The sequence below is a fragment of the Cyprinodon tularosa genome, unplaced genomic scaffold (assembly GCF_016077235.1).
Source record: "Cyprinodon tularosa strain WSP-4 unplaced genomic scaffold, ASM1607723v1 ctg93, whole genome shotgun sequence".
In the NCBI taxonomy this organism is placed as follows: Eukaryota; Metazoa; Chordata; class Actinopteri; order Cyprinodontiformes; family Cyprinodontidae; genus Cyprinodon; species Cyprinodon tularosa.
In genome coordinates this window covers 947,255-969,079 of record NW_024039707.1, presented here as the reverse complement: position 1 = coordinate 969,079, position 21,825 = coordinate 947,255, and the positions used below count along the sequence as shown (strand labels likewise).

The 21,825-nt window shown below is 37.6% G+C and overlaps 1 protein-coding gene across 2 annotated transcripts in view; it reads right to left on the bottom strand.

Moving 5' to 3' along the window:
* Nucleotides 1-21,825, bottom strand: part of pcxb (pyruvate carboxylase b) — a 383,732-nt gene that overhangs the window by 22,389 nt on the left and 339,518 nt on the right. For both annotated transcript variants that reach the window (XM_038274777.1, XM_038274778.1), the window contains exons 20-22: nt 20,933-21,090; nt 17,606-17,692; nt 5,865-6,044 (exon numbers count right to left, since the gene is read on the bottom strand). In XM_038274777.1, coding sequence (XP_038130705.1) covers nt 5,865-6,044; nt 17,606-17,692; nt 20,933-21,090 — 425 coding nt within the window. The remainder of the gene's footprint in view (nt 1-5,864; nt 6,045-17,605; nt 17,693-20,932; nt 21,091-21,825) is intronic.

Genomic DNA, 21,825 nt, shown 5'->3' with positions numbered 1-21,825 from the left:
TGTAATGACATTTTATGTGTGCATTCTGTTTTATTCATGCTTTAATATAAAAAGGTCTGTTTATTATTTTTTAACACTTTGAGATTTGTGAAAGACGACATTTACTATATAAATAAGCTACCCACTCAGTGTATTATCTGAAGGCTGAACTCACTCTCACACATGGAACCGCTTTCACGAGTACTATTGGTCCTCAACGTTCACTAGCAGTGTTAAAAGCACAATCTGTAAAACATTAAAACTCTAATGATGCAGCAAAACGTCTAGAATGAGAACTTGAGTTTTAACTAATTTTATATGATCTTTCAAACACCTCAGCACCAGTTTTTAATATTACTAAAGCCATAATTTGGACTGGAACAGCCTTTAGAATCATGTTAGACATTTATGATTAGGGTGATGAATTTTTAAATGTAAAATAATGGAAATCAAAACAGATCGTTTACTATCCTCAGTCATATATTTCAAATGATTCAGATGTCTGGGTGTGAATCCCAGACGACTGCCCTGCATGTTTTAGATTTAATCTTCAATCCCCAGCCCATTTGTCAAGGTTTAAACAGTCAAAGTTTTATTTAAATCCTGTATTCATTCAAAAATTAAACTGATTACAAATATTTGCTAGTTTAGTTAATTTTGACAAATATTACTGCTAATTAACTAAATTCAGGTTTAAAAAATTTGAACATTGTGTTCCTGTAATTGACAACCATGGGTCAGATGACTGTATGTATACTGTGGTTAAGCAGTTGATGGACCCTCTTATCAGTGAACTTCTAGAGGGTATCAGTGGCTGGGCATGCTCAGATTGCTGCATACAAGCCTAATAATGGAAAATTTAGTGGAAGAAAAATGTCCACAAGCTGGCTGACGTTAGATTATGGCTGAAACTAGTCCTGTTAAAGCCACCAGACAGAGTCCTTTTTAGGTCATTCACCATAATGTCTCCTTCCTTGTGGCAAAGTCACTGCATCATAAGGTTGCCTTATCTAAAGATAAATATTTGGACTGTTGCTCAGTTCTTCTGTAAAACGCCGAATCTGATGGCTGCTGTTAAGGCAACGATATCAACAGCTCAGCAGATTTAAAGGCTGCTCTCTGATCTACGCTCATTATGCTTGACTTATATCACCATGTAAAGCTGTATTTCTATTTTAATTGCTGAAATAAATTCACTTCCTGATATCTGTTAATTATAGAGTATCTAGTTGTAAATATTGTCTCTAAAGTTTTTAAAGAGTGTTTCCAGGTAGAGACGAGAGTGAGGAACAAATCTCCATACAATTAATCTCTCTCCCTCAGTGTTGCCTGCAAGAATCAGCTTATAGCACACCTACGCATCTCTCTGTATGAGACGGCCTGAATTGGTTAAACAGAATCACTGCTAATCATCGCCCCGAGCTCGCATACTTTTGTTAATTTTGTGTAAGTAGTGCCATGTGTGTTTAGATAAAGACTCACACGATGCAGTCTCCTGGGTTGACACAGAGCAAGTGTGTGTTTGAATATCATTAAATAGTTGCTGTATCTTATCAGGCGCGTGTGTGTTTGTGTTCGCGCCTTGTGGAAATGTGCAGACAAAGGAGTCGGCGCAACACCATTAGTCACAGGGCGAGCAGTTCAAAGATAGCTGAGTCATTTGTGTTCGAGAGAGACACTTCAAAGATGGCAGGCTCACTGGAGTCCCTGCTCGTTAACGTCGTCTCCTCTGAGGACGTCTTCTGCCGAAACTCGCTGATTGTTCAAGTGTGGGACATGAACAGACAACAGTAGCGTGTGGGGACGGGTCTGTGTTAACAAATGAACCTCAAATTAAAAGGTATGTAAATCAGTCACAACCAATGCACCAAAAGATGAGCAGTCACAATCCGATTAATCTGAAACAAGCTGCTCCTTTCCTTAAATTGAAAACAAGTGAAACTAAAGAAAAAACAAACTGATTTAAGGTAAGGTAATCATTTAAACACATCAGGGGGATAACTTGCACTTTAAGGAAACTAAGTGATATTGAAACGTTTGTTTACCTTATAGTTTAAGATTTACTTAGAACAGAACATTAATGTGTTAACAATAAATCAAGCTGCATGACAGGGTAAAATGCACAGAGGAAACTGGGAAAAAAGTATGAAATTTTAAAAATGATAAGTGCATTAATGGTAACAGCATGTGAACCCCTGAATATTAAGAGATTCAGCTGCAAGCAGTTAGCCTCTAGCAGGGAGAGGCACTGCATCAGCTTCCATGAAGCAATTATAAACATAACAGTATAAGGAGGCCCGGGAGAAGTAAACCTTCAAAAGAATTCAAAAAAATAATCTCAGGTATGTAGGTTTCAAATATCAAAGGCATATTTTACAATATCAAAATATACCAGTCATTAACATCAAAAATTTGTTATTTAAGAAAACTTCATATACAAGAAAGTTCATGCATTTAAATGTGTTTGCATTGTTGATTGTAAGCAATTGTGGAAGATTTGGAGATGTATTCCTCCATGCCCACAATGCTTTAATTTCCTCGAACTAACATGGCTATGATAACTCCACCATACAGTGATTTAAACTCCTGAAATTTTAATTTAAGCTTCAAAATACTGCTGTTAAGGTCAACTGAACTCTGTAGCTGTCCAGATTTTATTCTTTAAAGGTAAATGAAATTAAAAGTCTCTTTTTAAAGATCTCTGGCTATATAAACATACCCAAGGCCTTTCAGGAAAAAGTTTCAGCTTAAAAGGAGGAAAGTTTGAACCATTTGAAGACGATTGGAAGATGAATGCTTGGATAGATCGGTGAGGTTTTAAAACCTTAGTATTAAAGATGCTGTGTGGTTAATTTTACCAGGGATTAGTGGATGAAAAGATAGAGGACGATTACCTCCAAGTTGTCCAACTTCCTCTCAAATTATGCAGTTGACATTTAAAACCTGAGAACAGTTATAGATTTGCAAAGGGAAAGTTATCTCAAATGCATATCGAAAATGGTTTTAGAATGGTAATTATACGGTTGGCAACAGCGTTTTTAAGCGGCTGGCTAGCTCAAATGGTAAGTCACCTGCTCTGCAAACAGGAAGTCTGGGTAATGCTGATGCCAACTTTGGGGGAGTGAGGGTTGGGGAATCCAGAGGTTCTGAGTTCAAGCCCCACTCCCACAGACTGCCACTGAGCAAAGACCCTTTACCCCCACACTGCTCCTTGGGCGCCGCACAATGGCAGCGCACTGCTCCCCAAGGTGATTAGTTAAATGCAGAGAGTTAATTTCGTTGCTCTGTACTTGTGACAGTTTGACAATAAAACCCTGGCAAAAAAAAAAAAAAAACGGGTGCAAACACACTGCAAGCACAAGTTTGATGCAAACTCCAAAATAAATTCAGTCAACTGCTACTATCACAAAAAAAGGAAGAAAATAGAAACCGCTGCATTTACTGTACTGTACCAAAAAACAGCAAACTCTGTTCATAAAATTAAAACACACTAGCGAACTAAGGGAGATCAATTAACAAATCTGACTGGACCGGACCCTTGGCAAAGACTAACAGTATGCCTAGAAGTAAGTGGGAGGGAAAGTTCATGTCTATTTTAAACACACTGCTATAATCTGGTCTGAAATTGCAGCATTTTTCTGTTGCATTATATTTTAATGAATTTTGGAGATTGGAAAAAAACAAATATTCTGGTATGTCCTCAAATAAAACACTACTGTAAATTTATATGATTACTTTTTTCCCCCTCCCAGTAGGAATGGTTGAATATATGTTGGTTTTTCATGGTGACAAAAAATTAGCCATTTACTGTAGTTGTGATCTGTTAAAGGAGACAGACTTCGGCTTGGAATTGAATGAGTTTGAAAAGTGAATATTAAAAAAGATCTGGATTTGCTCACCCTTTATTTATAGAATTTATTCAAGTAGCTTGTTGTAAATTATTTCTGCCATGTAAAAAGAGTTGCTTGAATAATACATTAAAAGCAAAAAGCGAACATGACTCTTATGCTGATGTTAGTTTATAAACCTCCGACTGGAACTGTATAAATGAACTGGATAAAACCTTTTGTAAATGACCCACATTTCAACCTTTTATCGACGAGAGTAAAGAACTGGATGAATAAATGCCAAGGCTAGCTGATGACAGGAGTTAGTTTTACAAAGGCAAAGACAAAGAGAGCAATTAAATGTATGACTAACAATAAATAGACAGAAAAGTCCATAATGCAGCAATTTAGCAATGAATCAAAGAAAAAACAAACATGAAGCTGACAGTTCTGGTTATTAAAGTCTGTCAGTTTCTGTGGAGATGCAAGTGCTCATTGGCAGTGGGAAAGAAACTGGTGACATTTAAAAAGAGCAGGTATTGTCTTTCAGCAGATATTTCATATTTTACATACAGCTTAGTGTGTATGTAAGTGGGGATATCAACAGATTTTCTTCCTATAAAAACTGTTCCTTCCTCTAAATGTCACATTTTCTCAGATCTGTTGGACGGAGTTTAGAGCAGCGTGACACATTTCTCTTTTTTCATGTGTTCAGATTATACAAGTCTGCCAAAAAGACTTCTGGCTGATGGCCACTGATGTGCAGCACGAGTCTCTACCTGGCTTTGAGTAGACTCAAAGATAGAGGAAGAGACAGGATTATGAAAGGAAAAGAGGACAACAAAAGCAGAGATTTGTCTCCATCTTTAATGTCGTCTAAACATCTGCCAGATGTAGGGAGATCTGGGAGGGTTTGTGTTTAGGGTTTTAATGGGTACAATTTGATTGACATTTCTAAAACATTAGGCTAAAAATCATTTAACTAGATCAACATTCAGGTTGTTTTCAGTTAGATTTGTGCTGCATAAAAGAAGTGATTATAAAATCAGTATGTGGACTTGACTGCTGGAACCATACAGTAGTCATCAAACCATAAACTACTCTTCTGTACCCACTATTCAGTACCACTGTGCTGTGAATATTGGGTTATAACTATGAGTATTTTAATCAAATATAGGCTTTAGTCGTTCTTTAGAGCAGGCAATTTTCAAGCATAGTGAAAAATTTTGTGGAAGGAAAACGTGTTAACCTCTTACACCCTCAGGGGATATAAATAACTTTCTGCCTGACAAAAACACACAAAAGTAAATCACTTATAGCCTCACAGCTATTAGATTTAAGAAGAAACTTTTGGTACGTCTGTAAAGGTAAGATGTCATAGAATGGTTTTCTGGTGTCAGCACCATTGTAGCTTTGACCCTGCCTGAAATATTAGGGACAAAATACAAAATATACCAAATTTGGACTCAATCAGATGAATCATATTTATTTTAGAATGGTATTAGTGAGAAATTTCTTAGGCGTAGAGGCCATTTTGGCACATTTATCCAAAAATGTCACCAAACTGTGCCAAATGTGTTTTTTACATCAATACTGGGGGTTTGTTAAAATTACGAGGTCACGTAGCAGCTGGACCCACCGGTGGGTCCGTAGGGTTCTAGGGGTTAAGATGTACAAACATCAGGCAGGGCACCAGCCGAACTTTGTGATATTTATGGTAATTCTGTATAAACTTATTTGATTGTTCCAACAAAACCCATTTATTTTGGGGCTTTTATTAGTAGTGAGACAATGAAAATCAAAAGACTGATCTAAACGTATCTTAGCTATAATTAAACGTTATACAAGTTTTACTTTTTAAACACTTTAACTTTTTAAGGCTATTTTATGATTAATATTTAATTGTAGACTATGAGTAAATCACTCAATGACTTTGTTGTAAAACATGTCCTGAATCAGAATGCGTCTTTTCATTCACCTGATAGTAGGGGATGAAATGATAACTTCGGAAGAACCACGTTAAATGGAGTGAAATATGAATGAACACATTCACTGTACCTTGGATCTGAAGGGCTCAGGGAAACCACCATGAGGTATGCCGATGTATCCCTGCAGGAACTCGACCACAGACTGCGGGAAGGACAGCTCATCAGCTCTTTCCTCCACCTCTGCCCTGGTCAGGTTGTTCTGCACCATGAACTGAGCCAGATCTCCCACGATCTTTGAGGATGGAGTCACCTAGAAAAAAATATTTGATAAAGCAGCTTTTTAGTATTTAAAGCGTTTATTTAGCTAACGCACCCAAAGAAGACAAAGTAAAACAAAACACCTGCATACTGATTATCTATAGGTACACAAGAGCAAGGAGGTTGTGTTTGTATTTATCCATTTTAGAAGGGAAAGAACTTGTTAAAAAGAATTTCAGTAGAAACAAAGACCTGTTTAAATTTGGCATAGAAAGGTTTACTGCAAAATGTAGTTTGAGCATATTTAAGGAAGACCTTTGTAGGATTTCTAGATGTATATCCAAGACAACATGAGCAAGAAAATCTTGGGAAACCCTAATCATTCTTTACAGGTCACAGTGATGGCAGCAGGACCATGATCTGAGGATGTTTTTTCCTTGGAAAAAAAACTAGATGTTGCAATAAGGCTTAATGCTGGAGAGGAGTTAGTTAAAACCAGAGCTACTGTACTATCAAGAAGCACACAGGAATAAGTCTACAGTTGGAAAATTTAAATGTACAAAGAAATACTTAAAACAAAGCCTTTTGAGGTTGTGAGGAACTCAGAACTAATTCCTAACCCTGTTTTACAAAAAAGTTTTCTTAGTAGTTGTTGCACTTTGGAGGACAGAACAGAGAAAAAGATTCCCTAAAGATTCCCTGAATAAAGAAGCTGTTTCTGTTTCTTAGACATAAGTTGACAAAACATCCTGAGTGAAACCTGAAGCACGCTCATCCCTGAGGGATTTCCACAATCCTTTGAGAATTAGGTGCTTGTTGAAGCAGGATACAAATAAATACTCCCTGATAAATTAGACAAGAGCGTACCTCCCTGCTACAAAACCTACAGCTTAGTTTGACTGGCGTTTGAAAAGATAATGATAGATTTTCCTCGCTGGCTGTTTGCAGGAAGGTTTAAGTGATTTAAATGGGCTGTTAAAACCCCTGAAGAACCCATTATACTGGTGAAAATAAGTAAAGTTAATACCTTAGTTTCTTTAAAATATAGAACAATGCTTTGTCTGGCTTTTCCCAAAGCACTGCAAGTTTAAAATGTTTTTTTAATGTTAAATAAAATGTTCTAATAAACCTTCAGACATTGTGCTATGTGACCAACCTTCTGCTAGGGAAATGCTGGGCAGATCCAAATGATCTGCATCAGAGTCCCTAATTAAGCTCTGTTTGTGTCTTTGCAGTGATTTTATGTCATTTTTTTTTCCTAGAAAACGCATCACAGCCTCAGTTTGCTTTAAAAATTCTAATTTCTAGTTAAATCATATGGTTTATGCACGGCTTTCAAAATTCTTAAGGCGCTTTTACACCAAACACAAAACCAGCAAGTGGAAAAAACAAAAACATTTGCCTCCTTCGGGTGCTTTTGCTTGCTGACATTTTGCAGAAATTTGTCTGCAATTCAAACAGGAAGTGAATTTAACACTATCACTAAATGCCTTTCTTAAAAGACTTTGACCCTCAACTTTTTTGCTCTTGAAGACTCAACCCTCCACTTTCTAGCAGGTTTATTTTCTGCAGCCCAACTCCCAAATATTTATTGTTCCTGGATCAACAGTAAAATCAAAACATTTGATATTGGTGATGAATCAGCCACCTCTGTCATGGTGCAATACCAGCTGTGTATGGAAAAAATAAGGGAACCCTCCAATATCTGAGTAAAGATAAATATCCCAGCTTCTTTTAGAAGAAAAATCTAATCAAGGAACCAGAATTCTCCACACAGTTTCTATTATTTCAAAAATAAAAGGTCAAAGAAGCTTGTACTTTATTAAAACTCTTTACAATCTGCAGTTTGTCTGAAGATGAAGAATCCAAAGCACCCATTATTTACTGCTAACCAACAAAAATAATGTATGAAAACCTTAAATAGAAATGTGGCTGTTAAAGTTTATGAATATAAAAAGTGTATGAACATGGTGGAAAATAACGTGCAAGTATTCTAAGACCATAGTGATATTTTTGGCAAAGCAAAAGCCAACTCAATCTGAGAATGATCTTAATAACGTTGCACCCAACAGACCATCAATCCAAGTTATTGAAAATATAATTATGAGCAGATAATGGGGTTAGAAGAAAAATGTTGGGCTGTGAGTATGGAGGCAATTATAAGTTTCAGGAATCTGATCCTAAATGGTCCAGCTCTGTGGGATAATTCATAAAAATGTCTCTAGAAACCAGGATTTATTTTGGTTTCCAGTGGTTCTAAGAATCTAAGGGTAAATGGTGTTTGTTAGATTATGTTATACACCTTTAATACATGTGGCAGTGCTTTACAACTTTTCACTGCAATAAGCCTAATATATTTAAAGACAACTGCAGTAACTGAGGTCTAAAATATAAATTATCTGCATGTAAATAAGGATAAACATATGGAGGATTTTTTTAGCAGATGGATTATATCAAAACTTAGTTTGCCTTCAAAATTTTAAGTCGAATTATCCACTAGAAATGAGAAGCCAACTGAATAAAAACACCTCTTCAAATTAATTATTTGTATATCTATTTACTCCTGGAAGACTGAGCAGGCAGGGAAGCAGTGGCTTAGCTACAAAGCCTTTATCACTGCTTTAAAGCCCACATCTGAGCTAACATCCAAGGTGGGTGGGGACGGACACTACCCACCAGCCAGTACAGTACAGGCTACCACAGGGAATCTGGGAGCTAGTGATGGGAAGAAATCTTCAACCAAGAAACTATTGGACACCAAGATTCTCTACTACCTCAGTGCTGGCAACTGAAGGATGATGATCTAGCTACACCTTAAACAAAATGTTTAAATAGATCCAGAGTGAAAAATTATCAATGTGTGTTATGTAACCTATATGCACCAAGGCTGCTGAAAAAAATCCTGTCCATAGAGCAGCTGTAACATCATTTCCCAAACGTTGTTTAGGCAATTGATCTTAAGTGCTAAAGAAAAACCACCTCTTTAATACTGTATGCTGCTTTAAGGCATCCTTACTGCAGGGTGCAGACCTAAACACAGAAGGTCTGAATCCACTCAAAAGTCAGATGCCATTTGTTTATAAAATACAGCAACAAAAAAGTTGAAAATATATATTTTAAAACCCTTCAGAGGTATTGGTGTTAAATAACTCAAGGTATATCAAACACAGCTTTCTGCATTTGATATATGCAGAAAGCATGTATGAAATGCAGCTGGTCGGAATAAGTCACGTTCTTCCTGAATCCAAAGCACAGTCAGAAAAATTCACAAGTAATGAAATACAACTACAGTGCAATTAACAGTATGAATGCTTGCACACTCCCAGAAACCTCTACTGCTTAAGCAGATCAGCTTATTTTTACAGAGGAATAGAAAGTTATTTATATTCTAGGACATTTTGGTGCAACAGCAGCAAATTTGCATTTTATGTAAAAACTTCTTTAATCTGTTCTTTATATACCTAAATGCATAAAGAACAGAATAAAAACTAAACACTGCTGCACAATAAGGGCAGAAAATACAGATAGAGAATAGATAGAGAATACAAATACTGTGCAGTTAAAAAAAATTGCATAATGTAAAACTAGTTAATCTAACCTGTCATTTTAAAATAAAGGACAGTAAAATCAGCAGCCGAAGGATGAGATGTGGAAATTTCAGCAGTCAATGTATTTGATAGTAAAACATTTACTGGTAGATTTGATTAGCCCTTTTTTAAGCCCACTCTTCATCAGGATAAACCATATTGTGTGAAACAAATATAAGATCTATTGGAAACAATGAACATTGTCCACAAAATAATCATAAAAATTGTAGAATTAAGTTTTCCAGTCACAGTAACATGGTTAAGTTTTTAAATTATAGAAAAGCTGGCAGGGTACGGTAGACAAAGCTACAAAAGACTCAACAACTGTCCTCTAATATATACATTAGGAAATTAAACTGTATCAAGCAAGCTATCTAAACCAATTCACAAGTTTGGGGAATAATCACTAGATAGACTTTAAAAAGAGCCTCCACACACCAAGCAGAGTTGAACTACAGGAAAAGAAAACAATCAAGCCATCATCTGTGTCCATGCATGTTAACTATCAGGGACAATCCTACTGCCATGAAATTTTAGTAAAGTTTGTTGGTTTAAATCAGTGGTCCCCAAGCTACGGCCCACCCGCCTCAACATTTGGTCCGGCCCCCTGAACAATACCAGAGAGTATTTTCGTATAAGTGTATTTTTTAATTTTTTTTTTGTATTTGACAATAAAGTTGGACATTTGCAATAAAATATTCATTAATTATGAAGTTTTCTTATTAACTATTAGTAACTATTTCATACACACATTTAATGTGACAATGTTCCACCCTTTTGGTTTCTTTGCCCCTATCTGGCAACCCCCAGCAAAAAATCTTAAACCCGCCCATCTCAAAGAGATACGAAAGAGGATTAGGGCCATTCAAAAAAATTATCTATTCAATTCTGACTTTCACAGAATTCTGATTTTAATCTCAGAATTCTAAAGAAAAAGTTAGAATTGAATAGTCTTTTATTTTGAATGGCCCTAATCCTCTTCCGTAAAGAGAGAACGGAATTATGGCAAGAGAAAAATTGATTCAGAATGCAAGGCATTTAACCTGAATTGGACAATTATTTTTTTGTTCAATGCAAAGAAAAGACTGTCATCTATCAAGAGGCGGTGGCAGTATTTAAAGAATATAACCTGCGGAGACACTATGAGTCCAGTCATAAAGACATAAATCCCGTCATAAATTTAGGCACTCTTGCAATCGTCAAAATTTTTCTGTTACAAACTGACCCTGGCCCCCCATCAGAGAAGGGGAAAGTTATGTTGCCCTCACAGGAAAAAAGTTTGGGGACCCCTGGTTTAAATGATCAGTCGATCCTTTGAAACAAGTGTTATTTTCCCTCTGAAGCTGCCATTTTGCAGAATTTCTTCTCAATTATTCAAACCTAGATAACCCAGTTCTTCTAAACAAGTTAGAACGATCACATAAAAAGGCTCTGCATAACACATAATAGTTGAGTAACGTTTAGTGGCCTCAGTTTCTGTCACCCTGCCCCACCTCTATCTGCATCTCTCTGTAACCTACATTCCCCTTTCGGCATACTTGCATGACTCCACATTTCCAATATTACAAAGCCACTACAGCAGCCGGGCAAAGAGACAGATTGCGTGCCTGTGTGGAAGAATGGTGGTGATATTGTGTGAGCTTGTATGCCTTTGCACCCTGTGTCAGTGTGCTTTGCTCAAATTTGCTTGGAAATGCAACTCTATCCAAACCCAGGCTCCCCTAATGGGTAAAGGATTATATCATTCAGAACTGCTAGTGTGTATCTGTCCGTGTGTGCGTGAGTCAAGAGGCGAATAAAACACACCGACAATAATGCAAGCCAACCAAGCCATGAGTGGAGTGAAGGATGGTACCTGTCAGGAGGAGGAAGAATCGAGGAGTGATAAGAGGCTCTGAGGAGGAGAGGAGGAGGGGAGAATGATAGAAAGATTAGAGATACATAAAGGAAGTCTAATCGAAACGAGAGACGATGTGAGCAATTGATGAGGGAGGAGATAAAACTAGATGAAAATGGAGAGAAATGGCAAAGAGCCACAGAGAGAGGGAGGGAGAAATAAAAGGATGGACACAGATTAAGAAAGAAGCAAACAGACAGGAGCCGTCGACATCTGCAGCCCCACAGGCAATACAAGACGTGCTGCACCTCCAAGTATAACAGACTGTGTTAGAGAGGGTGCAGGTGAGTGAATACGTGCCTGTAATTGCAAAGGGAAAGTGACAGAAACACTGAGGCGGGCAAAAAAAAAAGACCTTTCAAAAACATACACAACTCACTTCGGCAAACTCAGATGGGGACAGATTTAACAGAGAAGTGGGGGGGGGGGGGGAGAGCAGAAGAAAGAAAAACAAGTGTAACAGAAGTTGGAGCACAACAGATAAATGGGGCCAAGGCTTAGGAGACAGAAAATCTCCAAACAACAGAGTCAGTGCCAATTAATCGCATCCTCTCCCCTATAATTCACCAAATGTTGCAGCATCGTTAGCTCTGTCAGAGATTATATTGTTGAAACGACGCCGGTAGGCATCTGTTCAGGTGTGTTTGGGCTGATATTCCTGCTGTTCAGCAAACACTTTCTAGCATAAATGATAAAGTAGCTAAAGAGCAAACAAAAAAAACAACAAAAAAATAGAAGTTTTTAAAATTACCCTCTGGCAAAGAGGGTCTTTAAGCGTGAGCTCCATACTGTTTAGGAAGCTACATTTTTAATAGTGCTGGCGGTGTGGTACAACACCCTGCATTCACAGTGGTTAGGATTCCAATGTGGAGCCTGGATAGATGGAGGGGTTAACAGACAGATTAATGATGGATGGATAACAGATGCACAGTGGAAGGCTGGATGAATATGTGCAGACAACTGAATATAGGGTGGGTCAATGGATGGATTGAAAATCATGGATGAAAACCAGCAGATGGTTTACAGATGATGCATGGATGAATAATGGATAGAAGGATGTTGGGCAGATTAATGGATGCAACTTTTAGACAATGGTTGAAAAATTAAAGATGAGAGAAAAAAAAAATCTTTTGTTGAAAATGTTCAGAGTAAAAAAAAAAATCTGCAACCTGCAAGTAGCCTATGTTATAAATAGGCATGTTTAGCATTACTTTCTAATAGGACGATGTCTGGCAAACAAAAGATGGAGGAAGTAACGTTAACTGATGCTGGTAAAGATTCTTAGTCATCCAGGTCAATCCAAAAAAGTAAAAAAAAAAACTTGGAAAACAAAGTCCAGTGGATTGTTTTTTATTTTCTAAACATTTTGGAATAACATTAACTGATCTAGTAACTAAAATCTGTTTCAATCCTGCCAACCTATGATCGTTTAAAATTCAACATGAATAAAGTCAGACCGATCTTTAGAACCAAATGTCTGTAGGAGGTCCTTTACTACAAACAGCAGAAGATCCCCTGATCTCGCTCTGATGATTATATGCATTCAAAACTTCAACTAAAGTCTAACTTAATATGCAAAACTTTTCACTCTTAGATCAGTGGATGCCCTCAGGAGCAGAAGCCCATCCGTTTCATGCTTCCAACCTCCGCATCCATCATCTTCATAGTTCGGTCAACCTTTTCTCCTCCCATTTGAAAGCTGTGCATTAAACCTCTGCTGCTAATTATTGTCCCAAACTACTGTACATGCAAACTGTACGACTACTGCATCATTAACTGGATGGACTGAGTCCAATGGAAAACTCCTCACTGAGCTGATCAAAGCCCCTTTAATGCTGTCAGAGGCTGCAGAGTCTGATGATATTTTCACTCCCTTTATAATGAAATAAATCAAAGAATGTATGTTGTACAGCAACTCGATTCAAGTCTGCAAAAGCATGGCATTTAAAATGAGTAAAAGGGATGTGATTCATATTTCCTCATTTGTTCACATATAGTCACAAAACATCTGAATAACTTCAGGTTAATAAGAAAAAAACTTAATGCCATGCTGCTAAATGTTAATAAAAACAAACTCCACCTGCAAGATTGTGACTTAACACTGTTTTAGCCATCAGAATAAAAAAAATCCAAATACAGCCGAAGTAGTACCTTTATTATGAAAGCCTAAAATGATTTATTTTGATAAATTGATGGTTTTAGGCCCATGCAACACTTCTGTGGCTCCAGTATATCCCGGACCTTCACACTTAACTAAGGGTGGAGGTTTATGGTGGGAAGATGCTCCACATTTGAGCAGCTAAAGAACAGGACAACCATCCAAAGGATTGCAGGTTTAGGAATTTGCATTTGAATAAATCTATAAAGTCCAACAAAATAAGGGCAATTAAAAACATGTAAAATGTTAGAAAAAGGAAAATATTATGCACAGCTTTAATTGCAACAAGAATGTACAATGACAAAGCTGTTGAAAAGCTGCTTTTTAAATTTAAAACTGCTATCAGGTAGCTGCAACCTGTTGATTAGATCACCACAAGACGCACAATGAATTGTCTCATGTAGACATGTTGGGTAACTCACATGATAAACAGATTCTTAAAGACACAGCAAAAAGGGACAAATTAGATTTTTTTTAAGGCTTCAAATTGATTAAACTTATTTTAGTGAAGGTTAAATAATACGCAGTTTCGAAAGTTAAAAATAACAGAACAATTGTTCTGCTTAGGGATATAAACAAATACTTAGCTTATGATTATAGTTAATAGATTTTAGATAAAAATGTTATCCTTCTGATTAATGATGTCAATTTAGGATTTTCTTTCAGTGTTGTTACCGTCCACTAGAGGGCACCACTGTTCATTCTCAATAGGAGCCTTACTGGAATTTGCAAGAAGTAATGTTAGAGCAGAAATATGAATAAATCCCAAATCTAATTTGGGATTGTTTACACAGTAATGGTGACAAGGATGCAAGTTATGGCCTAAATAGCGTCTATTTAGTCCTCCTACAAGACGAAGCAGCGCAGCTAGCCTGTTGTGTTCAGAAAGTTTGGATGTGATGATAGAAAAGTGGATGGCATTGTGCAAAACATTGTTAACATGATCGAGGAGACATGCTAAGCGTTTTAAGCACAGATGGGGAATGCTCGTCTGTAATGTATCTCATGAAGCAAAGTTTTAACATTCCTCTTAGTGCAACCAAACCACAGGTTTAAAGGTGCTGCTAAAAGAGCAGAGTCCATCCAGCACCAATTTCTGGATTAAACCAAAACCAGGGAGCTACGTCACAGCTGGCGTCCAGTTCATTGAAACAATGTGGCAACAGCCTGACAGTATGTCAGAGCAACATATTCTATCATTTAATGATGGCTTTCCATCCCTGTACATAAAAATTATAGGTGTTTTACGTATTTGATCCGTTTTATTCAGTAATCCCATGCGTTTGTGTTTCATCATTTTACAATGTCTACTTTAATACTGTTTAAAAAAATATATTTTTTGCTCATTCTTCCAGCAATTAATACAGCTGGTAAAATAAATAGTTTAAATATAATGATGTACTGTTTTCTAATTTCAGCATATCGTAAAACAAAAAATATTCAATGTTTAATTGTAAAGAGCCTCTTGACATAAAAAGAAAATGGCCACTTACAGTAATAATTTTAATTCCATTCATCCTTAACTTGCATCCCTGATTATATTGGTTATAAGTAGAAACATGCCTACTGTTACACAAAGTGATGGATAACTAAAACTGCATTTAAGGTATTTTTCAGGTTTACTTTTAGAAGAATAACTTAGAAAATAGGGTGTATATTAAAAAGGTATTTATCTGCTTTTACAAGTAAAATATCTTGATATACCTTTATCTTAATTTGCATGATGACAGCTAATTACCAACCTAACTATTTATCTTCCACAGGGTTTATAGACGTGTCCATACATGGATGAAAAGATTAGATTTAGATCTGGGCTCCATTTCATCCCAAAGCTGTTTTATAGGGTCATGAAACACCTTGATGACGATTAAAATTTCTTTAAAAAAGCTTATTTTTTCTTTAGTATAGTGGAGTATTTCGATAGAAAAGTTTTGCAAATAAAGTCCTTTGACCATTCCAACGCTTCACTGGCAGTTTCAAAGTTTTAGGGCTTTTGCCTTATAGGGTATGCAGCGGATGGTGTGAATACTGCCAGCACATTATGTGGCCTGTCCTCTTTACGTCTACATCTTGTAAGCAAGCTCCTTCACTCTTATAGACAACCTGACAGTGTGAGAGACACAGCCATTGTCAAGCAGGGTACAACAGAGAGCATCCCAGCACCCGCAGGCGCATGGAGCCAACATTGGCTTGTGCAGTGAAGCCCACAGAGTCTTAATTGAATTGATAGGGAACATGGAGAGGGAGCGGGAAAGTCAGGGAGAGAAGTGGTGAGGAAAACAGAGCTGGAACGTAGAGGGAGGGGACCAGAGACCAAGAAACTGAGGGGGAAACAGAGACAAGAATCTAAAAATAGAAGGAGACAAGGAGGTGGTAGATTAATAAACAGCTGACTGAGAAACAAACATTTGCAACCAAATAAGAGAAAAGAAACCAGGAAGGTTTGATAAATAGAGCAGAGGAGAAATAATTAGAATGTGAACTCGGTGAAAGAGGAATGAATCTATTACCAGGGTGTGATGGTAAATAATGAAGGAAAACAAAGGGTTTAATGAAAGATAATGAGAAACAGACAAGCAGGCAGGAGGTAAATTCTTGGAGCAAATCAAACTGTTGAATGGATAATAGAGCTTCTCCCCATGACTACAATTAATGTTTTCTCCAAGTCTTCAAACTGTAGGATGGAAATAGACAAAACATGAACTGGCCTTTACAAAGCTACTAAAATAAAAGTCTATGTTTGGTTGGATTTCCAGATTAGGTTTACTTTAAACGATGGCTGAACAAATACAGGCACTGACAAAAGATTGGAGATAAAAAAAAAAATATATGCATTATTACCAGCTTCAGCTTCTAAGGCAAGTCTTTAGACAGGGAGTACATTTTATTGTTGAACATGCTAGTTAATATTCTTCTACTAGAGCAATATAATAATGGAATAGTGAATAAAAGAAAAACATTAAAAAAGCGGATTTTCCTTTACATTTTTTTTAGAAATGCCTGTGGAGTTTTAAAGGGGGTCCTAAGACAGAAACTAATCATGTTTAGGGGTCATAGCCTAAAAAATATCCTGACATATTTACACAGATGAACCAATCATTCAATAAAAATCAGGGCAAGACAAATTCACATCAACTAGCCCTGGAAGAGTGAAAAGTTTAGAGCTGAAAAAATAATTTGTAACATATTCATTAAATACTACAAACTAATAATGCTTACATTTTCTGTCAACGCATCCACCAGCTGCATTAAATGTAAGTCTATTTAAAAGCAAAAAACCAAAAGAGATTATGGAAATATAGAAAATGCCGATTGGTTTTTCTTCACAGTTATGAAACTCTTTGTAGTAAATATCCTTGGTAGGGATCATATCAAGCTCTTAATGCCTGTTGAAGCTTGTAGACTGCATGCTGCTAACTTCTCTGTTTTGCCACGCTTTAAAAACTGAGAAATCTGGATGTTCCTGCAGGCTGAGACAACAGAACAAGTCTTCTCCAGACAGGAACTGTACTTTCTTTTAATCGCTTACCTTTATTCCACCAAAATTTGCCTTCAGTAGATGTGAGCTGAAGTTAAAATTAAAGAAATGAACTCAACTTTGTCGTACAAACAGTTGTTCAGATACAGTAAACGTGATAGATACCAGGGGAAGGCTGTTAAACAAACAAAGCAGTAATTATTGCAAAGGAAACTGTTATGGAGGCGAGCAAAATCAACCAGCCTAAGTCATGGAGGAAAAATGTGCTTCAAACAGCCGTGATGGATGCAGATCTATTTTTTCCACTCTGTATGAGATGTAGGCAAACACCTTTACGCAAACAAAGCAAATCTGAAAATCTTAAACAGGATTTTTTGAATAACTTAAATGGAAAAAAATTGTCTCCAACCAAGCTATACACCCCAACCAGGATCATTACATGCATGTTTACCATTATGTTGGTGCTGCCTGGAGTTTTGTTTTCATATCTCACCTTAATGAGGTCTCCTAGTAGTTTGTTTGCTTCAGTGTAAGCCTTCTTCACCTCCTTGAACTTATTTCCCAGCCCCATACTGTGAGCCTGCAAAGAGAAAAAAAAACAAAACAGCAGGAATGAGCAGTACATACCATATTTTTATTTTCCTCTCTCTAAATGTATGAGATCCATAATTTATTTGTCCAATTGGTATCTTGCTGATGCAGCATAAGAACCATTAATTAGCACGCATACTATTACACAAAGTGATTTGTAACAGAAAAAGCAGAGATGGATGCATTTTCGTTGATTCATTTTCAAAGGTATAGGCTATAGGAAAATAAATCTTATGGAAAAAAATGTGCAGTTACTGCTAAAAAAAGAAAATTTAAGCAATTTGGTCAGCCATTGTCTTGTGCTAAAGAGATTGAGCCTCAGAATCTTAAGATGTTGAAATGTTTTCATGACCCCATGCTTAAATGGAATTAATAAAAAAACCTGCCAATACATGTCTTGGTCCTTCAAATATTAATTATCTTTGTTAAGTTCAAAGGCCATGATAGCATTTTTCTGTTGGTGAAAATATATTTGTATAATATTAAATAGCCAGCATGTATTAAGTCTGCCTCTGATTGGCTGATCATGACGGCTCATCACAGCTCAATCTCTGAAAGCTACAGCTTTTGGATAGCTGCTTGTCTTCTGACTGAAGATGGAAAAGAACCGTTCTGTCAATGAGACCCGGTAATCTCGATGTTTGGTTGGGATTTTGTTCTACATTTCCTTTGTCTGCTTTCCTTACTTCCAAAAATTTTAGGGCATTTTTTAGGAAAATAAATTAAGGATTTTTCTTCTTGATCGTCTAACCAAGCTCAGTATTTTAAGGGCATTTCTTGTCTCACCCTACCAAGTCCAAAATTTTAAGCACTGAACAGTAAAGACATCCAACTAAGTCAAAAGAGATTCCTTCACACAGAGTCGCCTTAAAATCGAAGGAGAAAAAACCCAATTTTTCTCCATTTGGTGTAGAGAGAACAAAAAACAAGACATCTGCTTCTAGCCAATAACTGACCATCTTTTCCTGTTCCATCAGATGTATTCTGGTTCTGGTCACAGATCAAAGATGGTTCCCTACCCTGGTTTTTTCCTCTCCAGAATAAAGTAATAAATCTCAAAATAAGGTCACAATTCTCTGTTTAAACCCATGAGAGACCAGGACGATTAAAATAAGAGTAAGAGAGGGAGATTAAGAGTAAAATTAGCTCAGCATCTTCTTTGTCTTGTTTTTTTTTGCATTGTTGTTTCTTTTTTTTGACTAGAAAAATAGGCCAAAACATATAGCACAAGCATCATTAAATATACTTCCAGCTGCCCAACCAACATACTCTTAGTAATAAGATAAAAGAGTTGTTGGAAAATCAACTTACCGTATTTTCACGACCATAAGGCGCACCGTACTAAAAGGCGCAGTCTCAGTTATGTGTCCCATTTCTGTATTTAACACACACATAAGGCGCACCGGACTATAGGGCGCATTTTTTATATACAGGTGCATGTCCTCTACTACCTTTAAATACCTCTACTGCGTATTTAAAAATACAGCGGGGGCAAAACTGAGTATGATTGTGCTTTATTCATGTATTTATTACAAAGTATTAATCAAACCTGGCAGCTGGCCGTGAGACAGACACATCGCAGATGACACAGCGCTGTGGTCACTCCTAAATTAACTTAAAATCCTGAAACCTGCCGACAGAATATGTTCGCTTTTATTGCCGGTATCCTGGTGCCTGCAGCTAAAATTATTTAGATGAAAAACACCTGCCAGCAGCCGCGGTTAACGAAAGGATTTCTCCTGTCTGTGCACCGCTGGTATGTGGGGGTCTGAGCGCCTCCGACAGAAATAGATAATCTGGATGAACTGACTGCAATTATTAAGTTTTCAGGTGGACTTTCTCACTTAAAAACATATTAAAACTACTTTATTCCCACTGATCACAGCAAATATAGCTGCAAGACTTAGATTATTTAGATGAAAAAACACCTGCCAGCCACCGCGCTGAAGAGGAGGAGACTGCTGTTGAATTAAGTTTTCAGGTAGAAAAATAGAGCGGGAGCAAACCTGAGTATGATTGTGCTTTATTCATGTATTTATTACAAAGTATTAATCAAACCCATCAAAGTCATCATCCTCTGTTATCCTTAGCATTCCTCCGAATAAAACAGCTGCGCTAAATCAGACATGCCAGTTTCCCCTTCTTCGCTGTCAGTCACTTTCCGTGCAGCGCAGCTCCTCAGAAATAATGCCGGCTTTTGCAAAAGCTTGAACAACAGAGCCAGCAGACACTTTAGTCCATCTACAATCCATCCGCAAACGGTGGCGTAACTTGCCCGGCGCTGCCTTCCATTTATCATGAAACTGTGGTCTCCGTCTGTCATCCATCGCTCCCACGCCGCTCGCAGCCTTACTGTGAACGGGCGCTTCACACCGATGTCGAGCGGTTGAAGTTCCTTTGTCAGACCCCCCGGGATAACGGCGAGCACAGCGTTCATTTGATTCATCTTTTTTTCACATCGGCTGTGAGATGGGCACGCAGCGATGGTGATGCGTGGAAAAAACCACCTAGTCTTCTCACATACACCTGTCTCAGCCACGCATCCACCGAGCCTTTTCATTTGCGTTAATATCATATGTCATCAGAGCGCTGTCTGTCTCGCTGTCAGCTCCCAGATCAGCTTCTCTGATTGGTTGATGCGGCGCGTCCAGCAGCAAAACTTCAATTTTTCCATGTCGAGCAGCAGCAGGGCGTTGGCGGTGCGTCAGATGCTTAAACGCTCCCGACGTGCTGCACCTGCTGCTCAAAACGCGCTGCAGGACCTTTTGCTGCACCTATACGCGCGTCAACCATTGACTTTGCATGTAAACTCGCTGCTTCTGCTGCACCTGCTGGGTCCGGTTCACACCGATGTCGAGCGGTTGAACAGCGAGCACAGCGTTAATTTGTTTCCCCATGTTTTTCACATCAGCTGTGAGATGGGCACGCATGGAGTTACATATTAACAGCGATGGTGAGGGATGGAAAAAAAAACACCTGGTCACCTTACATTCAGCCACTCTTTCATCATCTCCTCAATGAGGTGGTCTCAAAAGTCGCAGTTACAACACACATAGGGCGCACCGCACCATAGGGCGCACTGCACATTTTGAGGGAAAAAAAAGACGTTTAAGTGCGCCTTATAGTCGTGAAAATACGGTAATGGGTTATCTATTAAAAAAAACACCCAAACAAAAATGGTTGCCAAGTTAATAAAACAGAGGATAGATGCTACAGCAGCTATGCGTACCTGGAAGTGTAGGTTAGTGTACTGTCCTCCAGGTATCTCGTTCTCATAGACATCAGCGTTTCCTGATTTCATGGTGGCAGTGCAGTCGAATGGCGCGTACAGGCCTCTGGTTACTTCCCAGTACTCGCTGTAGTCGAACACCTTCTCCAGAGCAATGCCTGCGAAACAAGACAGCTAATCAATGAACAGTGCACAGCTCTGTATAATTTTGAAATATTCACCAATAGGCACCCGTAAACTCGTCTGCAAAACTGTGATGGAAGAGGCAGTTTGTGGTTAAAATCCAATACAAAACTTTATGCTTTATTTTCTTTACGCTGACCAGAGAAGAGTTGTATTCCAATCTTTGCACACTGACAGTTTTTCCATTTCTCTGATCAATTATGCAAAATTAAAAACCAAACACTTTTTAACGGTGTTAATAATTTATAGGAAATACTCATTTATTACCCATATTACAATGTGAGATTTGGAATATTGTGTTAATGCAGCTTGTCATTTATCAGAGCTGATGAAGATATTTGCCATCTCACAACATCTGCCAGCTGAGGAAATAATTTCACAATAAAAGCATAAAATCACTATGTTTTTAAAGGTTACATATATATAAGCAAGTAATTAATATCTCGGAGTTTCTATACAATGTGTATCTGGTTTCTTAGATGCAATATATCACGGTTCCATGATCCCCCTTTCACATCTTGATTATGTGACATATTTGATTTCTTGTTCTTATCAGCCCAAGCTTAAAAAGCTGATCTGTATTCTAGTCTAGTCATCCTGATATTTAGTGAAGCATCTGTTTCTCCTTTGTGAGACATCCTTCTGTCAGTTGTTTACCTTTAATTGGAGAAAAACAGCCTCAGTGCTGAAGCACAAATGGCTCCGCTACC